The sequence below is a fragment of the Mirounga leonina genome, unplaced genomic scaffold, assembly GCF_011800145.1.
Source record: "Mirounga leonina isolate KUSES-001 unplaced genomic scaffold, KU_Mleo_1.0 Mir_418, whole genome shotgun sequence".
In the NCBI taxonomy this organism is placed as follows: Eukaryota; Metazoa; Chordata; class Mammalia; order Carnivora; family Phocidae; genus Mirounga; species Mirounga leonina.
This window is the reverse complement of record NW_023270739.1, coordinates 3,197,019-3,221,945: the sequence shown is the minus strand read 5'-3', so window position 1 is coordinate 3,221,945 and position 24,927 is coordinate 3,197,019. Positions and strand designations below refer to the sequence as shown.

The 24,927-nt window shown below is 55.5% G+C and overlaps 2 protein-coding genes across 3 annotated transcripts in view; both read right to left on the bottom strand.

The window, feature by feature from the left end:
- Positions 1-19,335: 19,335 nt before the first annotated feature.
- Positions 19,336-23,032, bottom strand: A4GALT (alpha 1,4-galactosyltransferase (P blood group)). Of its 2 annotated transcripts, none has more exons than XM_034987361.1 (2): positions 22,944-23,032; positions 19,336-21,173 (listed from the first exon to the last, which is right to left on the bottom strand). In XM_034987361.1, the coding sequence occupies exon 2, from the start codon at positions 21,125-21,127 to the stop codon at positions 20,066-20,068; it is 1,062 nt and encodes a 353-aa protein (XP_034843252.1). In that variant the 5' UTR covers positions 21,128-21,173; positions 22,944-23,032; the 3' UTR covers positions 19,336-20,065. The 2 variants fall into 2 exon arrangements, with proteins under 2 accessions (XP_034843252.1, XP_034843253.1); XM_034987362.1 differs by lacking the exon at positions 22,944-23,032 and adding an exon at positions 22,694-22,768.
- The window catches only part of LOC117998601, a 38,632-nt gene continuing 36,445 nt past the window's right edge, over positions 22,741-24,927 (bottom strand). Inside the window, exon 3 of the mRNA XM_034987363.1 lies at positions 22,741-23,084. Coding sequence (XP_034843254.1) covers positions 22,798-23,084 — 287 coding nt within the window. The 3' untranslated portion in view covers positions 22,741-22,797. The remainder of the gene's footprint in view (positions 23,085-24,927) is intronic.

Genomic DNA, 24,927 nt, shown 5'->3' with positions numbered 1-24,927 from the left:
TCAGGACATGCTACCCCAAACTTTGCGGCTTGGGCGTATTGGTTATTTTGAGTTGAAGGCATCTGAGACGCCGCAGACGCAGCAAAGGCTCTCAGCCCTCCCCGCTTCTACCTAAAAGCCGGTCATCACATTTCCCGAGAGAAAGGTGCCCTCCCTGTACCAAGAAGAGAACATTCTTATCACCAGAGCCCAGGGGTCGATGCCAAATCGGATGTGTACCAACAAACCTGCTAAAACAAGCCCTCTCTTCCCAAAGTTTCCCCGTAGACTCCCCAGTCACTGTTCCACATCTTCCTGCCCCAGCCAAGCCCCATCGTCTGCTCACGTCCCTACAAGGTACCTCATTCTTTATGCAGAAAGGTATATAAACTTTTGGGCCCATGGCTTCTCTGGGTCCTCATTTTTCTTCTGAAGATTCCCATGTACTCATAGAAACATGCCATACATCTGTATGCTTCTCCCCTGTTAACCTGTCCCAGGCCAGCCGCAGACCCAGGAGAGTCCGCAAGGTAGGTAGCAAGTTTCCCCCATGCAGGGAAACAGAAAGGGAGCAGGGGCAGGGCTCCCAGTCCCACAGAAAGTTCTATTATTTTCCCTATTTGGGCAAAAGTGGTTCTGTCCAATGCAGAACAGCCATCCGTGGAACATTTGAGAGTCCATACAAAGGTGGCCTTTCAAATTAGGAAGGGAGAGATGAATTACTCAGTAAGTGGGGTTGGGAGAGGCTGCTGAGAACCACCCCAGCCTGTCACTGGCCCTAGAATTCCTGCATCACAGCCACTCAGGCTGGCTTCCGGTGTGGCCACACCAGCCCTTTTGCAGGCGTGTGGCGGGCCGAGTGTGTGCCCCCGGCACGTGCGTGCGTGCCCGCGGTGTGCGCGTGCCATCCAGCGTGGGGGCGGGGGTATCCGGGACGGAAAGGTCTGCTCCGTGGTGATTCCTCTCTGCGGATGTGGGCTCCCTCGGATCGCTCCCTCCCTTTGCCCCTGGGTGTTCCTGGAGGAGGGGCGCACTTTTCAGACTCCCCACCGGTCCTCCCAGCCCGCGAGGAAGCTTGGGGGAGGTAGGGGGAGGGCAGGGCCCAGGGGCCTGGGGAGGCCGCCCCGCCTGAGGTCAGCTTGGGGGGCGCGCACAGCCGTGGTACGCACCTGGGGGCAGGCCCCGGCCACCAGGGGGCGCCCCGAGCCAGGAAAAGGCTCCTGCGCGGGTTTGTGGGACCCCGAACAACCACCTCGGTGGGGAAGTGTGTGCGTGCGTGCGTGTGAGCGCGCGCGCGCATCTCCACTGTATATGCGTGCAACTGCGCTGTGTGTGTGTGTGTCCACCGCTCCAGGTTTACGGGCCTGCGGGCTCTTCCACCCCAAATAACCACCCCAGGGCGGGCGGTGGGGTGGAGGGGAGGCGTGTGTGTCTGCGTGTATGTGCACGCATCTCCAGTGTATGGGTGTGAATCTCCGCTGTGTGCGTGTGCGTGTCTCCACCGCTCCAGATGTTCCCGGCCGCTCGGCGTCCGTCCCCCGCTACAGACCCCTCGGCGGAGAGGAGAGGCCGCGGCCCCCCGAGGGCAGGGCAGTACCCTCGCGCCCTGGGGCGCCGGGGAAGTCGGAGGACGGAGCAGAGACTGCCCAGGGGAGGGGTGGACGGCCCGGGGAGGCTGCGCGAGAAGGCAGGGAGGACGAGCAGGGGTTCAGTGGGTGGAGAGTGTTCCGGGCCCCGAGGGCGCGGCTCCATCAAAGGCCGGGAGGGGGAGAGCTGGCGGGGCTGGGGAGACCGGCCGAGGCCCTGGGGAGGGGCCGGGGTCGCCCTGCGGAGATCTGCGCTCTGGACCAGGGCGTCCTCACATTCCCGGGAGGCTGCGGGGCGCCCTCTGGAGCCTCGGGGCCGCCGTCTGGGTCCCCCGCGCAGCCTGGAGGCGGCAGCCCCCGATCTCCAGCGCTCGCGATGAAATTCCCTTCCCTCCCCGCCCAGCTCCTTCCCTGGCCATCCCCGCATCCCGCTTACTCCCCGCCTCACTCAGCACTTCTAGCCCTGCCCTCGTTCTCCAGCGCCCCAGGGGCTTCCGGCCTGGGTGGGATGAAGCGCTAGAACGAAAGCCCACAGGCATACCGGGGGGTGGGGGGGTGGGGGGACCGGGCACGCAGCGCCCATCCCCTAGGCGTCCCCACCTGATGGGTTCAAGAAGGCCATGCGGTCAGTGCTGAGGACAGAGCCTGGCACAAAGAAGGTGCTTAATAAACGTTCATGCTTTGTAATACCTGTCTCCCCGCAAACCTCCCATAGGTGCCAGTTAACTTCTCCAAATTTCACACTCTGGAACTTTCTTCTGTCCCTTTCCACCGACCTCCTTCCAAAACAGACCGCTTCCTCCAGCCCACACCCCATCTCCTTCCATCTAGTGGGGCACTGGTGCTGAGCCCCGTGGGAGAGCGGGGAGGGGTGTTCTTGAGCCAACATTTCCCAGGAGGACTTCCTGCACAGCCTGAGCAGGGCGGATTCGGCTGGAGACTACTGCAGGACCAAGGCCATCTCAGGCCGCCTGTCCTCCTGGGCAGTGGTGTCTCCCAGCTTCAATTTTCTCATCTGTAAAATGGAACGAATTATAGCCTTTCCTGTCTGCCTTACAGTTTTGCAATTAAATCCATCCATCCGTTCACCAAACAATAAGGGAAGGAGGGTGCTTGTTATTATATGTGGCATTCTGCACACACCTTAACACATCAATCCCTCCTGACCAGTCCAGAGGTAGACAGGCTGTATTACCACCATTCCACAGATGAGGAAAACAGGCCACTGGCTCGCTCCCTGGCATCATGCAGCTGGGCATGAGCTAAACCGGGCATTCTGGCCTGGCAGGCACCTCTCTGGACATGGTCCACCGCAGCAGGGGCTGCTGTATGGTAGCCCACGATAAATAGTGGCTGAGTGAATGACACTGCAAAAGGGCCCTTCGGAGAGAGGGTCCGACTAGGGTCCACACCCCAGCCTGCTCATTGACACAGATGAACATTGCAGCTTTTGCACTGTAACAAGCAAAGGATGGGATTTGCCATGCAGTTTCATCCCCATCTGAGATCTGTGATTTGTTGGGTCCCCTGGGTTGTCACAGGGCAGGGTCTTTGGGAGAAAGCTCGGGACCTCTTGGTGTGGTTGAAGGAGCATGAGTTTTATCCTCAGAGAGATAGGAGTTCAAATCTTGACTGTGTGACCACCTCTCTAGGGCCTCAACAGTCTCGTCTCTAAAATGGGAATCTCTTGGGCGCCTGGGTGGCTCAGTTGGTTAAGCAACTGCCTTCGGCTCAGGTCATGATCCTGGAGTCCCTGGATCGAGTCCCACATCGGGCTCCCTCCTCGGCAAGGAGCCTGTTTCTCCCTCTGACCCTCCCCCCTCTCATGTACTCTCTCTCATTCTCGCTCTCTCAAATAAATAAATAAATCTTTAAAAATAAAATAAAAATAAAATAAAATGGGAATCTCTTACAACACAGTAAGGTGGTTCTGTGAATTAAACAAGAAAACCAGGTGAGAAATCCTGCAGAGTGAGCAGGAACCACAGCACAGACCAATTTCTCGGGGGAACCATGCTGTGGCTGTTGAGGCAGGACCAGGAAAAAATTAACTTTGCCTGGAAAATACCTTCTTAGTAGCTTTCCGTCATCCCAGCTTCCTGGGGACCCACCCTGCTTGTCGCTGGGGTCACTTGCTCTGCTTAATTAAGCTCTTCTTGGAAACAGATTGTTTGCAGGTTAAGAACTTGTCGAATCTGACGCAGGATGGTGGCAGGACAGAGGCACTGAACTGCATTTGTTCAAAGATTAATGTAGATAAGCACCGTGCCAAGCCCTATCCTGGGCACAAAGACAGCCAAGGTTTTGTTTTTTTGTTTTTTTAACTTTCATTCTGAGATTAATTTTATTACAAAAGAAATCAACCCCGTTGTTAAAAAATGAAATTACATAATAGCTTAAATGTTTGAAACTAACAAGGCCTGCCTCTGGTATATTTCCTTTTCATTCTGCTCAAAACCTCAACAGTTGCTTTTTTAGGTCCTCGGTCCTCTTGTATTTTATGACAGGCAGCTAAAAGAAGACCTCTGGCATTTTCAACGTCCTGCCTGGACAGCACTTTAACCAGATCCACACATTCCTTAGACACATTTTCTATATTTTACCTCACCACAGGCAACAACTGGGCTAAGTGTTATGGCATAGAGACTAAAGTTAAAGCCAATATCGTGTACCAAGTTAACTTCTGGTGAAATCAGAAGACCCTCAAATGGCCGAATGGCAAGTCCCCCTAACCCCAACTCTGCTCCTGTGGATGGATAAGGCCCCTGGCTAGGGGCGCTGGGTGCCTCAGTCAGTTAAGCGTCTGCCTTCGGCTCAGGTCATGATCCCAGGGTCCTGGGATCGAGCCCCGCATCGGGCTCCCTGCTCGGCGGGAAGCCTGCTTTTCCTTCTCCCTCTTCTGCTCCCCCTGCTTGTGAGCTCTATCTCTCTCTCTCTGTCAAATAAATAAATAAATAAAATATTTTAAAAAATGAAAAAGGCTCCTAGCTAAACAACCCTCCTTATCACACATGGACCAGGTACAAATTCCTGCTTATTCCTGCATAGCTCGGGTTTGGGTTCCCTGGCAGCCCGTCGAACTATACAGACAAGTCCATCCTCCCATGGGAACCAAGGGCCCTCCACCCTCTTGATAATACAGAGACTGCCTCTCGCCACCCCTGGTTGTTCATGAGTGCAGCCCTGAGTGGCCGTGCACGGACAGCAATGACTCATAAACCACTGTCCATCTCATCTGTCCGGTGTTGGGGGCCATGTTTTCAGCCATTCCCAGAATCCCCCCTGCCTCACCAACAAGACAAACAGGAGGGGATTAAAACAAACATCTGCTTTTAGCTAACTTGGGTTACATAACCGGGGTCCGATTTTCTTCAGCAATCTCCTCACTGTTCTTTGAGCTGTGACAGTTTCTGCAAGGCCCTTCAACCATCAGGTCCCCAAACCAATGCCCCACGTTTAAAATGTTTGTTTCAACAGAATCCTACTTCTACGTATCAGATTGTCTCTCTTTTTTTTTTTTTTTGAAAGATTTTATTTATTTTTTTGAGAGAGAGAGACTGAGAGAGAGAGAGCACGAGCAGGGCAGAGGGAGAGGGACAAGCAGACTCTCTGCTGAGCAGGGAGCCTGATGTGGGGCTCGATCCCTGGACCCTGGGATCATGACCCAGGCCGAAGGCAGATGCCCAACTGACTGAGCCACCAGGGCGCCCCTATCAGATTGTCTTCTGCTCATTCATTGCTGCCTAACAAACCGTCCTCAAATCTAGTAGCTTGGACCAAAGATCATTTATCTGTTTACAGCTTGCAATTTCGTGGTGTCAGCAGGATCATGTCTTAGCTCCACTTGGCATCAATGGGGAGAGCTGACTGTATGGAAGATCCACGTCCCTGGTGGCTCACTCACACAGCTGGGAGCCTCATTCCTACTGCATGTGGGTTTGTCCCGGCTGCTGCCCGGGCTTCCTGGAGCCTTTCCTATGTGCCCAGTACTGTGGTGGGTCCCAACGTACAATGTCACAACAATCCTTTGAGGCAGAAACAATTATTATCCCATTTTACAGATGAGGAAATTGAGTCACAAGCAGGTAAGTAATTTGCCCAAAGCCATATGGCTTACAGAAAGAGGGTCCAGAGTCACACCTGAGCAGTCAAACCAGAGTCAAACTCCAGAGCCCATCCTTAGAACCAGCAGCAAAGTCCAAAAACCATTATACAATTAACAATAAAGTGGAATTGTGCCCAAGATGCTAGCAAGTTCCAAATAAAACAAACTTCGACATTCTTCGTGCTTTAGCATCATGCATTCTGGAAAACTGTGCCATAGAATGGTCTGTATTTTCCCAAGGAACCCTCTGTGGCAGAAATGGCCAGTTTCTTCCAAATAACTATTTTTCTGTCTTATATAGCAATAGACTTTTTAGTTGGGCACCTGGCACCCCACCTAACAACTGTTTTATCCAGCTCCCCTTGCAACTAAGGGGAGTGAGGTCTAGCCAATGGGATAAGAGCAGAAGTGATGGCGATGATCTCTGGGTTGAGTCTGCTGGCTGAGTGTGGGTGCAATGGCAGGAGCTGGAGCAGTTACTTTGGACCATGAGATGAAAGCTGAGTGTGGGGGGACAAGGACAGAGCGGGTAGCAGGAGCCTAGGTGTTTGGAAGACTTTGAGGGGCAGTTAATCCTTGAGCCCTTTGGCTTCTTACCTGAGAGAGAAATAAAATTCTATCTTCTTTAAGCCATTGTTAATTTCAGTGTTTGTTTCTGTATCTGGAATTGTATCATAACTTACAGGCTGGGGCGCCTGGGTGGCTCAGTTGGTTAAGCGACTGCCTTCGGCTCAGGTCATGATCCTGGAGTCCCTGGATCGAGTCCCGCATCGGGCTCCCTGCTCGGCAGGGAGTCTGCTTCTCCCTCTGACCCTACCCCCTCTCATGTGCTCTCTCTCATTCTCTCTCTCTCAAATAAATAAAATCTTAAAAAAAAAAAAATAACTTACAGGCTGTCTTCAAATGGAAAGGTAAGTATTTATGCAGGGTTGTAGCAGCTGGGCCTGTGGGTCTATGGTCCCTCAGGGTCCTGAAATTCCGTGGCTTTGGGTTGCAAGGGTTGAGGATTTCCAGTAGTTTCTAGGCTCTGGATTGGATGCTGATCTTTTCCTTCTTTTCATCATGTGAACAATTTTCCCTCAATCTTATTTTGGCCTTCTGCAATTTGAATGCGGGGTTGGACTACATTTAAAGCCTAATGGAAAGTAAGAGGCTGTTTGAAATGAATTTTCCTTTCAGTCTCTTTGGGAAGTTGGGACAGTTTATGATCATTTTGCAATGGCCAGAAATCATTTTGTGAAATGCTGTGTGTGTGTCTTTTTGCTCTTTGCTCTACAAAAACATCATGGAGTAATTGGGGGTTTTGTGTGTATGCATGTGTGTTTCCCTTTACTCTGATTAAAAAAAAAAAAAAAAAAGCTTTGTTTCCCCATCATGGTTAGGATGTGGAGTTTCCTGGTGAAGAAATACTCAGTTTGATTTAGCCTCTCTGGGCATGTGGGGACTTCCCTGGGACAGGGAACAGGATGCGGAGGCTCAGAAGTTGGGGGAGACAAAAACAGAATTGAAAGGGGGCAGGGGTTGCCAGGCGGGAGGGTCTGGAGCCCCAGCCATGGCAAGGCTCAGGCAGAACCACAGATGGAGGGGAGGGTGACAGGGCACCATTGGCAAGGACAGAGGTCTCAGGGCGGGGAGCGGGGACCGGGTAGCTGGTTCCCAGAGCACAGCCCCCATGCCCGGGGCCTCTTTCGGATAGGGCGTTCCTGTCCAAGGGGCTGTGCCTGGCATGTCTCACCAGAGGACTCAGGAGTCAGACTGGCCAAACATGGAAGAAGTAGAAGATTGATTAAAGGCCAACATCAAAACGACATTGACCACAAATGGCTCATCCTGACTTAGAAGATGCTTCGAGATCTTACAAAGTGGAGTCAATATAGCCCCTTCTTCAGGGGCACCTGGGTGGCTCAGTCGGTTGAGCATCTGACTCTTGATCTCAGCTCTGGTCCTGATCTCGGGTCATGAGTTCAGGCCCCGTGCTGGGGGCCTGAAAAAAAAAAAAAAAGCCCCTTCTTCAAAGGGTGAGTGTGAGGATAAATGAGTTAACACATGGGAAGGTGGCTGAGAACAAGGGCTTGGAAAATGTGACTGACCACTGCCATCATCATCATGATTTCCCCTCTTACATAGTTATTCACTGGAGTCAGCACTGGCCTTTCATGACTAAGAAAATCTTTGTCATTAAGAAAGTTTCATGTTGTGGGGCGCCTGGGTGGCTCAGACGGTTAAGCGTCTGCCTTCGGCTCAGGTCCTGATCCCAGGGTCCTGGGATCGAGTCCCTCATTGGGCTCCCTGCTCCTTGGGAGCCTGCTTCTCCCTCTGCCTCTCTCTCTCTCTTTGTCTCTCATTAATAAATAAATAAAATCTTAAAAAAAAAAAAAGTTTCATGTTGCTATTAAAACAGTGGGTGGCCAAAGGCAAATAAGGAAGGCACTGCAATTTCCCTATGATGTGAGGAATTTTAGGTTTGGGGTTTCTGTCTCTTAAGCACAGTCAGCATTGACACACGTCTGTTGGATGGGGTTCAAGTTCAAGGCTTTGCCATAGGGCTTCCTGATCTCATCTCCTGTTGATTATTACTGCAAAAAATTAACTGCGGTAAAATTTGCGTAAGGCTTATCCCCTCACACTTTGGTAAGTGTCAAGTTCAGGTGTGCCAGGCATACCCACATAGTTTTGGCTCATTATCATTTTAATTTTATTTTGCATACTATCTTGCCCTATCCTGGGGCTACAAGTTCGTCGCTATCATCAGTCCCCGTTGTCTCCTCGAGGTTCCGAGGTTCCAATAAGATGCACTCTTCCCGAGTCTCTTAGCTTGGAGGGGGATCCCACCTCTGTTGGGCCTTTAGCTCAAGCTGGGGTCAAAACTGCCCCTGCCCGCCTCAGCCCTGCTCTGCTGCCCCGGAGAGCCTGGCTTCGCGGACTTCATCCACCACCAGGGGGGGCCCTCTGAGGGCGGGATGGGTCTTCGTGAAGCCATTGCCTCGGAGATGCCCTGCCACCCAGAAACAGCTGGTCCAGCAGAATGGGGCAGGCCCCACCAAAGACCCAAGTTCTATCTGCAAGTGGAGGCAACACTTAGAAGATGGGGATCTGTCTCAGTGGATAGAGCGTATGCGTTGAACCACAGGCGGACATGGGCCATAATCATGACCAGGCATCACGACCACACCCAATAATCGCTCATGGAATTTTTGTTTCCAAACCCCGAAACTTGGAGCGGGGAATGTTTCCATGGCGGTGGGGGTGGGGCAGAACAGTGTTTCCACCGACTTTGGAAGCCCAGACTGCCAAGTCGGGCTCCCTATCCTCTGAACCAAAAAAAAAAAAAGAACATTATTGAGATACCATAATAACATCTGCCCAGTGGTTTTGTTTTAGTATACTCACAGAGCTGAGCCACCATCACCCATTTTAGAACATTTTCATCATTCCAGAAAGAAACTGCGGGGCGTGTGGGTGGCTCAGTCGTTAAGCGTCTGCCTTTGGCTCAGGTCATGATCCCAGGGTCCTGGGTTCGAGCCCCGCATTGGGCTCCCTGCTTGGCAGGAAGCCTGCTTCTCCCTCTCCCACTCCCCCTTCTTGTGTTCCCTCTCTCGCTGTCTCTCTCTCTGTCAGATAAATAAATAAAATCTTTAAAAAAAAAAAACAACTGCCCCTATTAACAGTCATCCTCCCCCCTTCCCCCCCAGCCCCTGGCAACCACTCATTTATTTTCCCTTTCCATGGATTTGCCTATTCTGGACATTTCATATCAATGGAATCATGCGGTATGCATCTGGCTTCTTTCAGTGGCATGTTTGCAAGGCTTCATCCACACTGTAGGATATGCTGGTGCTCCATTCCGGAAAAATATACCATTGTATGAGTATATCCCGGCGTGAGTTAATGGACATTTGTATGCTAAAACAAAACCACTGGGCAGATGTTATGGTATCTCATTAAAGTTCCCAGCTTTTGGCTGTTATGAATAGACCCGCTATGATCGTTCATGTTCAGAGTTTTGTGTGGATAGATATTTTCAATTCTCTTGGGTATACACCTCAGAAGGGAACTTCTGGGTCATGTGGTAACTCCATGTTTAACTTTTGGAGGAGATTTCAAGCTGTTTTCTGAAGCGGCTGCACCATTTTAGATTCCCCCAGCGATGGATGTATGAGGTTTATAATTTCTGACACCTTTACTGACACTTGTCATTGTCTTTTTTTTTAAGATTTTATTTATTTGACAGAGAGAGACACAGCGAGAGAGGGAACACAAGCAGGGGGAGTGGGAGAGGGAGAAGCAGGCTTCCCGCTGAGCAGGGAGCCCGATGCGGGGCTCGATCCCAGGACCCTGGGACCATGACCTGAGCCGAAGGCAGACGCTTAACGACTGAGCCACCCAGGCGCCCCTGTCATTGTCTTTTTGACGATCCGTCCTAGTGAGTGTGAAGTGGTGTCTCAGTATGGCTTTCACTTTTCCATCATGATTAAAGGTGTTGAGCATCTTTTCACGTGCTTAGTGGCCATTTGTGTATCTTCTTTGGAGAAGTGACTTTCACGCTTCCTGCCTCCTCCCTATCCGGCCGCCGGAGACTCAGGGGCTCTCCACCCTGGGGAGCTGCTGTGGGAGTAGGGACAGATGGCACTTGCATAGCCCAGCTGGGGTCCCCTGGGGCCTGTCGAGGCTATTGTGCTCAAGCCAGCCCACGGCAAGCTAATGGGATCCAGATGCCACCGCTGGCTCTGGCACTTGCGGAGTCGGGCCTGAGGCCCCTCAGTGGAGCCAGGGAGGCTGGATGATGTTTGCCAACAGGGGAGGGAGCTTCATTCTGACTAGATTCTGCCCATTAGAGAGTCAGTCTCTTGGCTCAGAAAGCCCTGTGGTTTCCCTGATGGGATCGACCTGACAGTGGGCTGTACCTGAGGGTGGAAGGAGGGAGGGGTGGTCCTGTGACCCTCTCTGCATTCCGCTCATGAATGAGTCGGCCCTTCTTGGGTTTACCTGGAGGACATCAGAGCAGCACGATTCCCAGGCTCGGGGTCAGACAGACCCGGACCGCGTCCTGGCCCCGCCTCCTACTAGCTGTGGCCTCTGGGCAAGGTCTTCTCAGGGCATGGGTGTTTCCTCGCTAAAAGTGGGGACAATACTTGCCACACAGGAAAGAGGGGGCACTTTGTGAAACGTAAAATCCTGCACCCCATGAAGAGGACAAGACTTTGTCCTTGTCCTTGAGGCTCTCATAGCCTGCAGGGGAGATGAAAGTGCTCTGTGCGTGAAGAGCTGGGGTTGACGGGGTGGGGGTGGGGGGCAGAGAGGGAGCATGGGGCCAGGCTGGAGATAGGGGTATTTCTGTACTCAAGATTGGGCTGTTCCAGGGCCGCCTGGGTGGCTCACTCGGTTAAGCATCTGCCTTTGACTCAGGTCATGATCCCAGGGTCCTGGGATCGAGTCCCGCATCCGGCTCCCTCTGTCCCTCTACCCTGCGCATGCTCTCTCCCTTTCTCTCTTGCAAAAATTAAATAAATAAAATCTTAAAAAAAAAAAGATTGAACTGTTCTGGGGAGGGCAGGAGCCAGCTGTGTGACTGGGCATACGCTAGCCCTCTCTGGCACCTGTCTCCTCTTTAGCAAGAGGAGAGTCATGACGCCTACCCGAGAGAGTGGGCTGAGGCGGCATACAGTACTCCTGCATTTTGCCTGCCATCTGGGGACATCTCTCGGGCCTTCACTGCCTCTAGGCTTTGAGGTGTGTGGTCTCCTGGCATGGATGCTCTATAATGACTCTGCAGGCTGGATCCAGAAACTTCCTCCCAGGCACTGATACTAGGCGCCCCCGCGCCCCCCCCCGCCCCGGCAGCTGGGTCAGAGCCCCCATCGAGGCCTCAAGAGGGACCTGTGGCCACATCCCAGCTCTAGCCCCTGAGGCCCCTTGAAGTTTCTCATTTGTTTGGGGATTTTAGAGCCAGAATCTGCTTTAAAGGCTCCTTGGTCTCCGGCCCCCACTTTGCAGATGAAGAAACTGGGGCTCAGAGAGGATGTGAGTTTCTCAAGTCCCACAGAAAGTTTGTAGCCCAGGAACACAATTCTTCCCACTACGCTGCAAAGCAGCCTTTCAAGGGGTCTCTATCGAGTATGATTTGCACACCCCTAACTAACTCTTTCGATTTCCTAAGGTAATATTTGGGGTGAATGTCCCAAAGGCCTCAAATCCCAGGGCCCAGCCTAGCCCTTCCCCTCGTGGCTGATCTGGAGGCCTATCCCACCGTTGCCCCTCGGCCTGGCTCCATCCTCCATACCATGCAGCCGGGGCTGCCTTGGCTCCCTGCCCGTCCTCTGCTCTGACAGCAGGGACCTGGCCAAGTCTCCAGTAGCTCTGCCAGGGCCTCCTCCGCCTGGGATCCCTGCAAGGCCTCCCTGATTGCTGCCAACCCTCTTCCTAAATGGGCAGGTGTTCCTGTTCCCTGCCTGTGCCCGAAGGGAGAGGGCCTGGCACTGCCTGCTTGGGGGCTCCGAGGGCCCCAGCTGTTAACACTGGGGGCCTCTGTGAACTCCAGAAGGACTCTCCCTTCCCCAACCCGGGCTCACTTCTCAGACACTGCTGGCTTCTGGTCCTCTCTCCACCTCCTCCAGCTGCTTCTCCAGGACCCATCTCTGGGGGTGGGCATCCCCCTAAAATGGGTCTTTGGCCCCCAGGCTCCTTATTTGGCACCCTCACCTGGGGCCAGCTCATCCTTTCTAAGGCATCCCTGGCCATGGCCTTGTGTCAGCTCAGTCTGAGTGATTGTGGAGCTGGAGCCACCTCTCCAGGGGCCCCTCACATTCAAGTCTCATCTCATTCTTGTTGGCTCGTTCTCCCATTCCTGGGCCGGCAGCCAGGCTGTCCCCCAGCCCCTCACGTTGTCCTGCACGGAGGCACGACAGCCTCTGTAACCCTCTGCCCCCACCCCCCAGCCTCTGTCTTGCTATTTCAGGGAAGCACACAAACCATACGTGTACGGTCAGTGGGGGTTCACAAAGTGCCACCTCCATGCATCCAGCGCCCGATGAAGAAATGGTAACTGGAGCCCGAAGCCCCTCCAAGGGCCGCCACGATCCTGACTTCTAACACCATGGATTATTTGGCCAGTCTCTGAGCATCACATAAGTGGAATCTTACAGGATTGGGGTGGATGCTGTGAGGAGCTGCCCAGGTTCCCCTCCTGGAATGAAGAACTCATTCCCCAGCTGCTAGGAGAGCGGCTGGAACATGGTCCTCAGTTCTTGGCCTTTTTGGGGGGCTAAAAAAAGCTGCCTTGCCTAGGATCATGTCTTCTGAGGCCAACCTGCATCCAATGACTAATCAGCATGGGCTGTAAGGACCCAGCCCTTTGCCCCAACTCAGAACAAGCCCGCAGGGCTGTCCCAGCCCCGTGGGTGCCGAGGCTACAAAGAGATGGTATCACAGGGCAACTCCTTGTTTGCAGCTACATTGTCCTATGCCTAAGTTCTTACAAATGCTATGAGGTGTAAATATCATATGCCACTTTGGGGGACTCCCTCTGATGGGCAGAGAGTGTCCCGCTTCAATCCTTCCTTATTCCTTCCGGCTGGAATGCATATGTGATGCTGACACTTGAGCAGCCATCTTGGACTGTAAGGCAGAACCCATGTGTTGAGGGTGGTGGAACCTCAAGCTGATGGGGACCTGGCTCATGGACTCCGCGGCACTGCCACACCATTCCTGGGCTGCCCGCCTTGGGCTTCTTCGCAAGCGAGAAAGTAACCTCTAAGTCACGTTTGTTGTCGCTGTTTACAATCGAAATGAACCCTAACAGATTAATTTCCTTCATAATTAATGAATCTTCCAATGGTCTCAACACCAACCAGTCATGGAATGAGTGAGAGGCCAAAAGAGTAAAATTGTGCACGGCATCTAATAAAACAGATACAAAAAAATGATTTTGCAAAGAGCCTTCAGGTACTGTAAAGCGTGCATTCATTCAATTACGATGGCGCCTGGGTGGCTCAGTCGTTAAGTGTCTGCCTTCGGCTTAGGTCATGATCCCAGGGTCCTGGGATCGAGCCTCGCATCGGGCTCCTGGCTCAGCGGGAAGCCTGCTTCTCCCTCTCCCACTCCCCCTGCTTGTGTTCCCTCTCTTGCTGTCAAAATAAATAAATAAAATCTTTAAAAAAAAAGAATCAAACCCGGAGTCTCTGCAAAAATACTCCGCCATTTATATCATCACAAAATATTTCCTAAGATCTTATTTTTCTGGTCATGGAACTAAGAAGGCCCTGTCACAGGACTTGCGCTGGGCCATCCTGCAGTGGGAGGGGCCTGGCTCTAGAGTTCTACACGTTCAAGTCTCCTCTGAGCTACCGTTCTGCTCATCCTCCCATTGGGGCTGGAACTGAGCTTTGCTACATATTGGCTGTGTGGCCTGAGGCAGGTCCCCTAACCTCTCTGAGTCTCCATTCCCTCATATATAAATTGCAGCTGGAGTCCTCCTCACAGGGGTGAGGTGAATGAAATCAGGTGCAGGAAAGTGTCTACTGCGGGTCTTGGGGCAGAGCAGGTGGGCAGGAAGTACAGTTCCCATGGAGGCTCCTTACCCACAGCCATACCTCCCCCTCTTCTTTCTTGCTAGGGGAACCCTGATTTTGTTCCGCCATCAGGTGGCCTTGTATTGGGAAGGAAGTGGGGCACCCTTCCCAGGCCTTGGGGGTAAATCTCAATTGGTCTAAGCCAGTCCTTGGTCCCATCCATTTCTTCAAAAGAGGCAACAAGGCATAGCCCTGGCCAGGGCACAGAGGCCAGGAGGCAGGGAAGACAGATCCTTGTGCTCCCCTGCTCTGCCCTGAGCATTTGGACTCCCTTTGCTAGTAATCGGGGTAGGAATGGGCACATGCTGCTTATTTGGCCAACGAAAGTTAGGGGAAGTCAGCTGGAGAAGGGGTCTTCTGAGAAAGTTTTCCCAGACACAAGGGAGGAACATTCTCTACTCTGCCTTTTTGATTAGTGCATGAGGGTATGATGCTTGGAGCAGGGGCGACAATCTTGGAGTCATGAGGGGACGAGCTTGAGACCAAAAATCAACTCATGAGATCCTTGAAGATATGAAGATGTCGATGAGCTACTGACTTAACCAACCCTAGAGGCACTCTGTCGCCAGACTCCTGGTTATGTGACAGACACTGCTAACTGTTCTCTTGGGTCCATTTTTCCTGCCATCTGTTTAGGAATAGAACAGGATGAGTTTTAGCTGGCTGTTTGACCCCCCAGCTTCAGACCAGCTTTGGCAGCTGGGTGTGGCCAAGTGATTAAGTCCAGGCCAATGGGATGTGAGCAGGAGTGTACGCAAACTTCTGGATTAAAGCCGGTGGCCCTGGGCCCTCTCTCCCCCCCTTCCTACTAGCTGGAAAATGGCAGCAGCTGGAGCCTTTTAGATGCCCCATCTGGGGGATGGCAGAGCGGCCCCATGGGCCTCGGAGTACTCACCTGGGGGCTGTGACGTGAGAGAGGAACAATCTTCTGCCTTCTTTTTTTTTTTTTTTTAAGATTTTATTTATTTATTTGAGAGAGAGAGAATGAGAGACAGAGAGCATGAGAGGGGGGAGGGTCGGGAGGGTCAGAGGGAGAAGCAGACTCCCCGCCGAGCAGGGAGCCCGAGGCGGGACTCGATCCGGGACTCCAGGATCATGACCTGAGCCGAAGGCAGTCGCTTAACCGACTGAGCCACCCAGGCGCCCCTCTTCTGCCTTCTTTAGGCAACTCTCTTTTGGAGTTTTTTCATTATAGCAGCTCCCTGGGTACCTTAACTGATACATCATGTGGGACGATAAATGCCCTTGTGGTTTAAATCACCCTGCGTTGTTTCTAGCAGCCAGAGGCCCCCTCTCAGATCTTGTTTCTCTCGTTGGAACTTGGTGGGGATGGGGGCTGGGTTCTGATTTGTGTTGGTGGTGGACCACGGCTGTGACGAATGTCTTCCTGTTTGGGGACCTCCCCTCCACAGTTCAGTCTCACCCACCACCTTGGTTCCCTCCTATGTGGCCCCTTGCCCAGGAAAGTGGGTGCTCCTTCCCCCATAGCCCAATCACCCTTGAGTCCACGGCCGGTTGTCAGGTCCCGAAAGCTGTGTCCAGTCTCAAGCCCGGACCTCACAGAGGAATTCCCAGCATGCCTTGCACTGGGCTGCCCCTATTAGGACTAGCAGAGATTTAGGAACAAGTGAACCATGAAGCCAGACTTCCAGGAACACACTTCTTAGTTACTCACTCATCCTTTGTCTTTGTTAGTCATTTAGATGGAGGACATTCCAATGTAATATTTTTTTTTTTTAAAGATTTTATTTATTTATTTGACAGAGAGAGACACAGCGAGAGAGGGAACACAAGCAGGGGGAGTGGGAGAGGGAGAAGCAGGCTTCCCGCGGAGCAGGGAGCCCGATGCGGGGCTCGATCCCAGGACCCTGGCATCATGACCTGAGCCGAAGGCAGACGCTTAATGACTGAGCCACCCAGGCGCTCCCCAATGTAATATTTGAACAAGAAGTTGAGTATTGATACAGAGGCAAGGGAGAGCATTCCCTCACCCCAGCGCTGCTGGGCAGGCTACTGCCCTCCAGGCCTGTGCTTGGTCAGCTGGGAAGGTTCATTCAATTATCGACAACACACCTGCCTCAGGCCCTGCTGGGCCCCTTGTTGAAGCCCCCATGAAGGGATGGGTCCTCATCTTCTTCCCCAACTCCCAGACAAAAACATCTGTAAATGCACCCGCCAGAAACAAACCACAGGGTTCCTAGGATCTGATTACTGTCCCCAGGGTAGGACTTCCACTGGAGCCGGCCCTTCTTTTCTCTTTTCCGAGAACTGGAGAACTCAGTTGCCCAGCAAATGTTCCGGCTCCTACCATGAAGGGGGGCAGCCCAAGGTTGCCAGAGCATCAGGCAACTGCGAGCTTGGGATGGGACAGCACCAAGCACAGGGTCTCAATGGAATGGGGGAGAGGCAGAGGAACCAGGAAGGGGTGTGTGTGGGGGGGGGGGGGATGGTGCTCTGGTCTGTGGATGTTGCACAGGGAGGTCAGGAAGAACCCTCTCCAGCTCCTGCAGCCTGCCTCCTTCCTGCCTGGAGCTCGGGCCTCAGGACCGCTCAGGGCTGGGTTCAAATCTCAGTGCCACCCCGTACTGGCTAAGCCTCAGTTTCCCCACATAGCATTTGCGGGGTGTTATATATACTGTACTCCGTGCCAGGTGCCCTGCTGGCCCATTCAATCGCCACAACCATGCGAGGAGGCTGGTCCCATACATTTCTGCCCAAGAGGCAATAAGGCACGGCCCTGGCCAGGGCACAGAGGCCAGGAGGCAGCAAGGGGGATCCTCACGCTCCCCTGCTCTGCCCTGGGCATTAGGACGATTCCTCCCAGACCAAAAGAGGGCCAAGAACACTCCACCAGGATGGGCAGAGGCTGGGGTCCGCAGGGCTGGGTGGTGAGGGTGGCACTTTGTGGCCCCACAGCTGGGAGATGAATCAGCCTTTCCACCTTCCCTCTGCCCGCCCACGCCCATCCCCTCAGCCTCTTTTCTCCAGGATGCTGCTGTTATTTCTGGCCAGGGGGATCCTGACTGGTTTCTATCTGATGCATTAAGAGGCTAGGCGTGGGGCAGGCTCAGCGAGGTGCAGCCCTCCCCCTCCCAACTGTCAGGCTGATGGATGGAGGGTCCTTCGTGAAACATGAGAGAGGAAAAGTCACTTCTGTGCCCCCCTGCATTCCCCCGCCTGCTCACTTCCTCAGAGAAAGGATGCCAGGAACATCTGAGACTTCTCCCATTCTTGGCCCTGCCTGGCATGATGTGAGGAGAGTCTGGGGCCAAGGCTCCCTTCTGGGCCCCATTTCCAGAATGAGGTCCTCTGAGAAGGTCTGTAAACATTTGGCCAAGCTGTGTTCCGACAGAACTGGCTTCGGCTACTCCAGCCTGGCCAGGGCCCCTGCGTTAGAAGGTGTCAGGGGTGGCCAAGGGCCCAGTGATCTTGCTGATGCTCCCAGAGTTGGTCCAGAGTCGGTCCCTCAGCTCTGCATGGACTGCTGGGAACTCCTTGAAGTCCCCCGCTCAAAGTGACACGGATGTGCCCCGCTAGGAGCCTGAGACCAAACCCAGGAATAGCCCTGAGAGGGCTTTGGCATGGCTCTGCCCTTCAAGATCTTTGGGGAAACAGGTCAAGAACCCAATAGTCAAGGGAGATGCTTAGGAGCTGTGGGGCTGGAAGAAGGGCAGTCAGAGAAGGCTTCCTGGAGGGAAGATTAAGATTCTTAAGATTCGGGCGCCTGGGTGGCTCAGTCGTTGGCCGTCTGCCTTCGGCTCGGGTCATGGTCCCGGGGTCTTGGGATCGAGCCCCGCGTCGGGCTCCCTGCTCCGCGGGAGGCCTGCTTCTCCCTCTCCCACTCCCCCTGCTTGTGTTCCCTCTCTCACTGTCTCTCTCTGTCAAATAAATAAATAAAAATCTTTAAAAAAAAAAAAAAAGATTCTCTCTGCCCCTGCCCCCTCACTCCCAAGCAAGTACGGGCTCTTTCTCTCTGGGGAAGAAAAAAAAAATTATGCAGTTAAGCGTGAGTGCAGGGCAATGCCCAAGGCTGGAGAGGGCAGGACCACGGCGGACCTGTAATCCAGCCCAAGTTAGGCAATAGGGAACCATAGAGGCACTGAGGGTGAGCAGGTGACACTGTCCTCTCTGCACGCTCGTGCCTAGTAGGCACTCACATGCCATGGCCAAGTGACTGATTACACAAGGCTTGAGCCTATGGGGGCAGCTGTCTTACTTGCTTAAGTTAGGGCGCCTGGGTGGCTCAGTCGGTTAACCGTCTGCCTTTGGCTCAGGTCATGATCCCAGGGTCCTGGGATGGAGGCCTGGGTTGGGTTCCCTGCTCAGCGGGGAACCTCCTTCTCCCTCTCCCTCGGCCCCTTCCCCCTGCTTGTGCGCTCTCTCTCTCATTCACTCCCTCTCTCAAATAAATAAAATATTTTTAAAAAACGGGTGAATGATGTTGTGGTTGGAGAAATACCTGACATGGAATCCATTGTTGTCATCAAAATATCACCTGTTCTTGAATACCCTTAGAGCTGGGGAGCTCACTTCCTAACTAGGCTGCCCAAGAAGGTCAGAACCCAGAGGTCTCTAAACATCTCCCCCTCGGCTGCCAAAGAGCAGCCTGCCCACCCCTGCTCCCTCAGGGAAGGGCTTCTCCAGCCTGGCTAGAATGCCCAGCTCTCAGAGAGGGCTTCCTCAGCATGAACCAGCTGGGGCCGCACCTGGCAGAGAGCATTTTCCTCCAGCCCAGCCCTGTGGCTGCCAGTACACCTCTGGTCTTTCCCAGGATCTGGGCCAGGAGGGACCCCACAGGGCCTGACACCTCCCCCTCTACTCTAGGCCTGGGGGCAGCATGCCCCTACTCTGGTAATGGGCTCCTGGGGTGTCTGGCTCGGCCCCCCAACCCACCCCCACCCCCCGGGTCCCTGGACTGCTCTCCCGGGCAGGGCTGAGTGACCTCAAGCATGTCATGACACGACCCCCCAGCTGCTTCCCCATCTCCAGAATGGGGCTAATGCGGGCTTGTGGGAGTGGATTCCTTTTATCAACCACCAAGCACTCGGTGTCAAGGAGTTGCTTTTATTATGTTTATTATCCCGTGTTTATTGTGGGCAGGGGTGGGGTGGTTTTCTTAAAATGCTTTTCCTGAGCCAAAAGAACTGGAGTGGCCGGCCGGCACACGGCACCCCTGCAACGTCTCTGGAAAGGAGAGAGAACGGGGCGAGCAGGCAAGCCTCCCGCAGAGGGCTCCCCAGGCCCGCTCCTCTGAAGAGGAAACGAAAGGCAGAGAAGAGCAAAGCACCCTGCCCCCCCAACCCAGGCTCATGAGGCTGGGCATGCACCCCTGCGGCCTCCCCCCTTTCCTCAGGAGCTCCCCTCTCCTTCCTACCCCTGTTCTGGGGCTTCTCCATCCATGTTCTCTTTGTGGGCACCTCGGCCCCCAGCAGCCGGGCCTCCCTGTGACGTCCTGGAAACTGCTTTGACGCGCACGGCTCTGGTGTGTTGTCCGGAAGACCCAGATGCTCCCCTGGCTCACTCCAGCTGATTCCGGCTGCCCGCCCCCCCACTTGTTGCCTCCACCCTGAGAAAGCACACTGGCCTGGGGGTGTCCCACCGGCCTCACCCTGAAGGGAGTGGATCCGGGGGCCTGCAGCGCATCCTCCAGCACACCTCTGGGGCCAACAGCTCCCCACGCTCCCCCAAGCCTGCCCGAATCCAAGGCTGCGGCAACTCCGGCCTCCCTCTCCCGGGCCCCCCAGTCTCGCCCGCACCAGGAAAGGTGGCCGGGAGCCCTTCTCCGTCAGGGCGCCTGGTGGTGCGGGGAGGGTGGCCCGGCGGGCCCCTCACAAGTACATCTTCATGGCCTCATGCGTCGTGGGACAGTAGCGGGCATGGAGCTGGGCCAGCAGCGCCCGGGACGTGGCCTCAAGGCGCGTGCCCTGGCTCTTCTTGTTCCACACGTGGACAGCGTAGGTGGCCTTGAGCAGCCGGTGCAGCTCCTCGGGGCTGACCTCCTGGAAGTACTTCTTCCAGTCCTGCCAGGGGATGGGGTAGAAGGCCTCGCAGGGCAGGGTGGTGACGCCGCGGCAGGCGTGACTCTCGTCCAGGCTGCGGATGGAGCACCACTTCTTGAAGACCCGCGTGAGCAGCTGCGGGCCCTGGTGGCCCCAGATCCAGCCGTTGTAGTGGGCCACGAAGTCGCGCATGCACAGCGCCATGAACTCGTGGTGGCGCTCGAAGGCCAGGAAGGCACCGTTGAGGACGTAGCGGGACTGAGTGCCCAGCGTGTTGGTCAGGTTCTGCAGGTTCTTGAGGACGATGAAGTCCGTGTCCAGGTAGATGCCGCCGAACTTCCACAGGAGCGCGATCCGGGAGGCGTCGGAGAGCACGGGCAGCAGGTAGGGCTCCCAGCGGCGCTGCCGGGCCGCGTACCAGGCCGCCAGCGGCGTGTCCCGGAACAGCTCCTCCAGGTCCAGCGGGAGCAGGTGGACGTTGGGGAAGCAGCCCAGGAGCGAGAGGCCCAGGTGCCGGGGCAGGGAGGCGTTCCCGCCGGGTAGCCCCTTCATCAGGACCACCACCCGGGACTCGGGGTGGGCCCTGGCGGCCGACTCCACCGAGCACATGAATAGGAAGTTGGGGTTGGTCCGGTCTGACGTCTCCAGGAAGAAGATGTTGCCCGGAGGCGGGGTGCTGGAGAGCAGCGTAGGGGGCCCCAGTCGGGGGCAGGGGACGTCGGCAGGCAAGTTAGAGAACTCTCTTTGGCCCCTGGGCTCTCCCGCGATGTGCCAGTAGATCATGATGGAGACGAAAAACGTGAACTTGAAGCTGATGATGAACAGGGTGCAGACGCGCTGCCTCGGGGCTCCCCGGCGCAGCCGCAGCAGGCACTCAGGGGGCCTGGACATGTTCTCCGCAGATGACGCCAGGAGGCCGCAGCACGAACTGGCCGGTCTGCAAGAGACGGGCATCACATTCGGGCCGACTGCTGGCATCGCTCGCCCGAAAAACACTTCCCTCAAGCGCCAGCTACGGCCAAAGCCGGCTTCCCAAAGCCCACGGGCCTGCTGGCCCTGAGTCCCACCTCCTTCCTCGCCTGCGAAACGGGAACGGCGGGCCAGGGGCCGCGGTCTGGGCAGAGTCCCTTTGCTCTCTGGGACACACCTGGGAGCTTCCCGACACGGAGCTAGTGCTACCCACAGCATGTGGCCTCCGTGGGCCCAGGCCAGGGTCTGGCACAGGCGAGGTTCTCAGAAGCGATGCCTCTGCCACGTGGCCCACGGGCCTCTCTGTCCGGTGATGCCTGGGCCCCTCAGGCCACCGGCAGCCCGTGATTCGAGGCCTAGCCCACGGGCCCCTTAGCCCCATTCGGTTCCACAAGCCAGGCCTGGAGCTGCTCCAATAGGGCAGACTGCCAAGCAGCCTTGGGGCCTCTCAGCAGAGAAGCTTGGGGCTTGAGCTGGCCTGGGCACTGGCATGCCAAGGGGCTGGCAGGCAAGCCTGCAGGGCGGGTGGGCTCCAGGCACACGGGGATGCATGCTGGGTCCTAAAGCCCTTGTCTCAGACACAATGGAGTCTCCTGGGCGCCTGGCTTCCCCAGCCCCTGCCCTCGACCGTGCTTCTTCTTTTTTTTTTTTTTAAAGATTTTATTTATTTATTCATGAGAGAGAGAGAGGCAGAGGCAGAGGGAGAAGCAGGCTCCCCGCAGAGCAGGGAGCCCGATGCGGGACTCAATCCCAGGACCCTGGGATCATGACCTGAGCTGAAGGCAGACGCTTAACCGACTGAGCCACCCAGGCGTCCCTCAACCGTGCTTCTTATAGACACAGGTCTGCAGCCTAGGACTATTGCCCTTCGACCCTCACCCTCTCCTGGTGATGTCCACCTGGCCAGCAGCCAAGAACATCCTGGGGGCCCAGCAGGTGGCTGGGGAAAGGAAACAGGCTTGGGCTCTGTCCCCAAGGGCAGGGCTATGGGAGCACCTGGGAGACATGGGACCTGAAGTCTGCCTGAACCAGCTAAGACCTGGGGCAACTCACTCAGCTCACACTTCCAGGCCAAGAACACTGGAGCCCACTAAAGGGTTGACCATCACCACACATGTCCAGGTGGCCTGATGGGGACATCAGACACATTTAACTGGCTGAACCCTCACGGCCGCCCTATGCAGTGGCGATCATCACCCCCATCTCACAGGTGAGGACCTCGAGGCACCGAGAAGTCTGGTAACTCACACACAGTCCCGCGGCAGGCAAGTGGTGGGGTGGGGGCTCGAAGCCAGGCCACCTGGCTCCAGAGTCTCCTCTCTCAACACTGTACCGTCCTGCCTGGGAGAGAAATGGTGCAGGGGATGTGGGCACGTGCCCGGCACTTTGGGGACTCGGTGCACATTCACCTGGGCTGTTCTCACTATTCACAGAATCCCGGCCACCGTTTACTCAGCGTCTTCTAAAATCTTGGTGCCCCATACACACCCCCTCTGGCTCTCCGTAACCCCAGGGGTGGTTGGATCATTTCTACTTTAGAGGCCAGGAAACGTGGACACACAGCGGGGTGGAGGGACTGTGCAGCCTGGGGGCTAACGGGGGCCAGAGTGAACCCCTCCCCAGGACAGACAGGTTTCACAGCCTGAGAGTGGTGCCGGGAGGCTGGGACTCGAGCCTTTGGCGTGCCCTCCCAGTGGAGGGCTGGGAACCACGCTAACGTCACTGGCTGGTAACTGACCAGCCTGGGCGGCCCATGGTGGCGAGGTGGGGATCCGGCAGCCCGGCAGCCCTCCGGGAGACACGCCCTGGCTCAGCAGCCAGACTCCTCTGCCAACAGGAACACGGCCCTTCCACACACTCTCCGTGCCCACAAATCCATCTGCAAAAGACGGGGAGACACACAGTGAGGAGGGTGGCGGGCTCACGGAGGCCTCATCCCCCAGCCATACAGGGTCACTTGTTCATTGATTCACTGGCTCTCTCGGCCCCACAGGGAGAGTGCTTGGGAGAAGGGAAGAGCTAGGTTGCAGCTCCGCCCCGGGGGAGCTCTCAGCGTGTGGGGGGGGGGAACGATCTGGAAACAGACAAGGACGACGCTGGTGACAGCTGAAATGGAGCAAAGGGTCCAACGGAGCCAGTGAAGGTGGCTTCCGGGAGAGCTGACACTGATGGAAGGGCCGTGGCCAGATGGGCCTCCGTAAGCGCCACGGGGGCCTGCGCCCCTTCCCCCTGCCAGAGCCCGGCTCAGTGCCTGGCACACAGTAGACCCACACAACCTGACTCACCCTCTCCCTGATCTGCTCCCTCACGGACTCACTCCCCCGGCGGCCAGAGGGACACTCCGAAGACACAAGCCAGGCCATGTCATTTGTCTGTGAGACCCTCAGTGATGTGGGAGGCCCAGGTCCACCAGGTCCTGCGTGTCCCCCACCCCGGGCCTCACACCCCGCGTCTCTCCCCGTCGTCTGCTCTACCCCAGCCATGCCCGGCCTGCTCGCTCTTTCTCAAACCCGTCCCCGCCCCCCACCCCATTGCCTTCTCAGGGCTTCTGTGTATGCTGTTCCCTCTGCTTGGAACACTCTTCCCACAGCTGTTCACCTGGCTCCTTCCCTCACCTCCCTCTGGTCCTCACTCAGAAATCATCTTCCTGGGGGGCCTCCCAGCCCCGAGAGTCCCACCTCCCCTGTCACTTCATGGCCTCCTGTGGAGTTCACTGTCCCTGGTGCTTCATCTAGCATACGGGACATCTTGTACTCGTTTGTGCGGGTTATTTATGTGGAACGTCACTCCACGGGGATGGGTATTTTTTGCGTTTTGCTCAGCATCTAAATAGATGGCGCTCGGTGTGCAGTCAGTAAATATCGAGTGAGCGAGTGACTCAGCGTGTGGGTGGGTAAGTGAAGGAGGAAGCGAGTCAATGAAGGAGCGAATCAATGAGCACGCGAATCGATGAATGATTAGCGAGTGAATTAATGAAGGAGCGAATTAAAGAGTGGGCAAGTCAGTGAGTTAGCAAATTGGCGAGTGACCGAAGGAGCCATGAGCAGCGGGGCTGGAGGTCAGGTGAGCAGCCTGGGATCCCCCAGCTGGGTCGTGAGCGGCAGAGCCAAGAGAAATCAAGAACCTTGTGTTCCCCTGCCCTGGTTTTCCCCTGCAAGGAGAGGCTATTTTGGTCCTGGGTATTTTTAACTCAATGTGAACCATACTGAGGAGTGGACAGAGAGTTGGACAGATCGAGGTCCCAGCCGCCCAGGGGCCCCCGCAGTGTTGGGGTGATCTGGCTCTTCGGTGGTGTGGGGTGGGGTCTGGGCCTGTTGGGGCGGCTGGATGTGCCACCTGAGCCTGAGCCTGCCCCAGTGGAGAGTGCCAGTCCCAAGCAGGGCCGTATTTGGTCCTGGAGCCCAAAACCCAGGAATAGAAACTGTGCACAGGGCCAAGTTGGCCACAGCCCAATACCCGTGTGACCTCAGGTCCAAAGCATGCTCCTGGCCCCCCGGGATGGGCCTCGCAGCTGTGGCCCAAGTCCTGGCCCTTGTCAGCAGCGCCTGGCACATTGCCACTGCCCCCAGTTAGCTTGTTGACTGTGGCCACTTCCCTGCTCTGAGCTCCCCTGAGCTCCTCAGGACCCCCCCACGATCCAACTCAGGCAGGAAGTGAGGGTGAGACGCACACAGCTGGTGGGTCAAAGGGCCAAAGGCCTGACCACCCCTGGCTGGCTGGGC

What these genes read in the sequence shown, in the direction of transcription:
- A4GALT (XM_034987361.1), bottom strand. Translation starts at nt 21,127, where the DNA reads ATGTCCAGGCCCCCTGAGTGCCTGCTGCGGCTGCGCCGGGGAGCCCCG.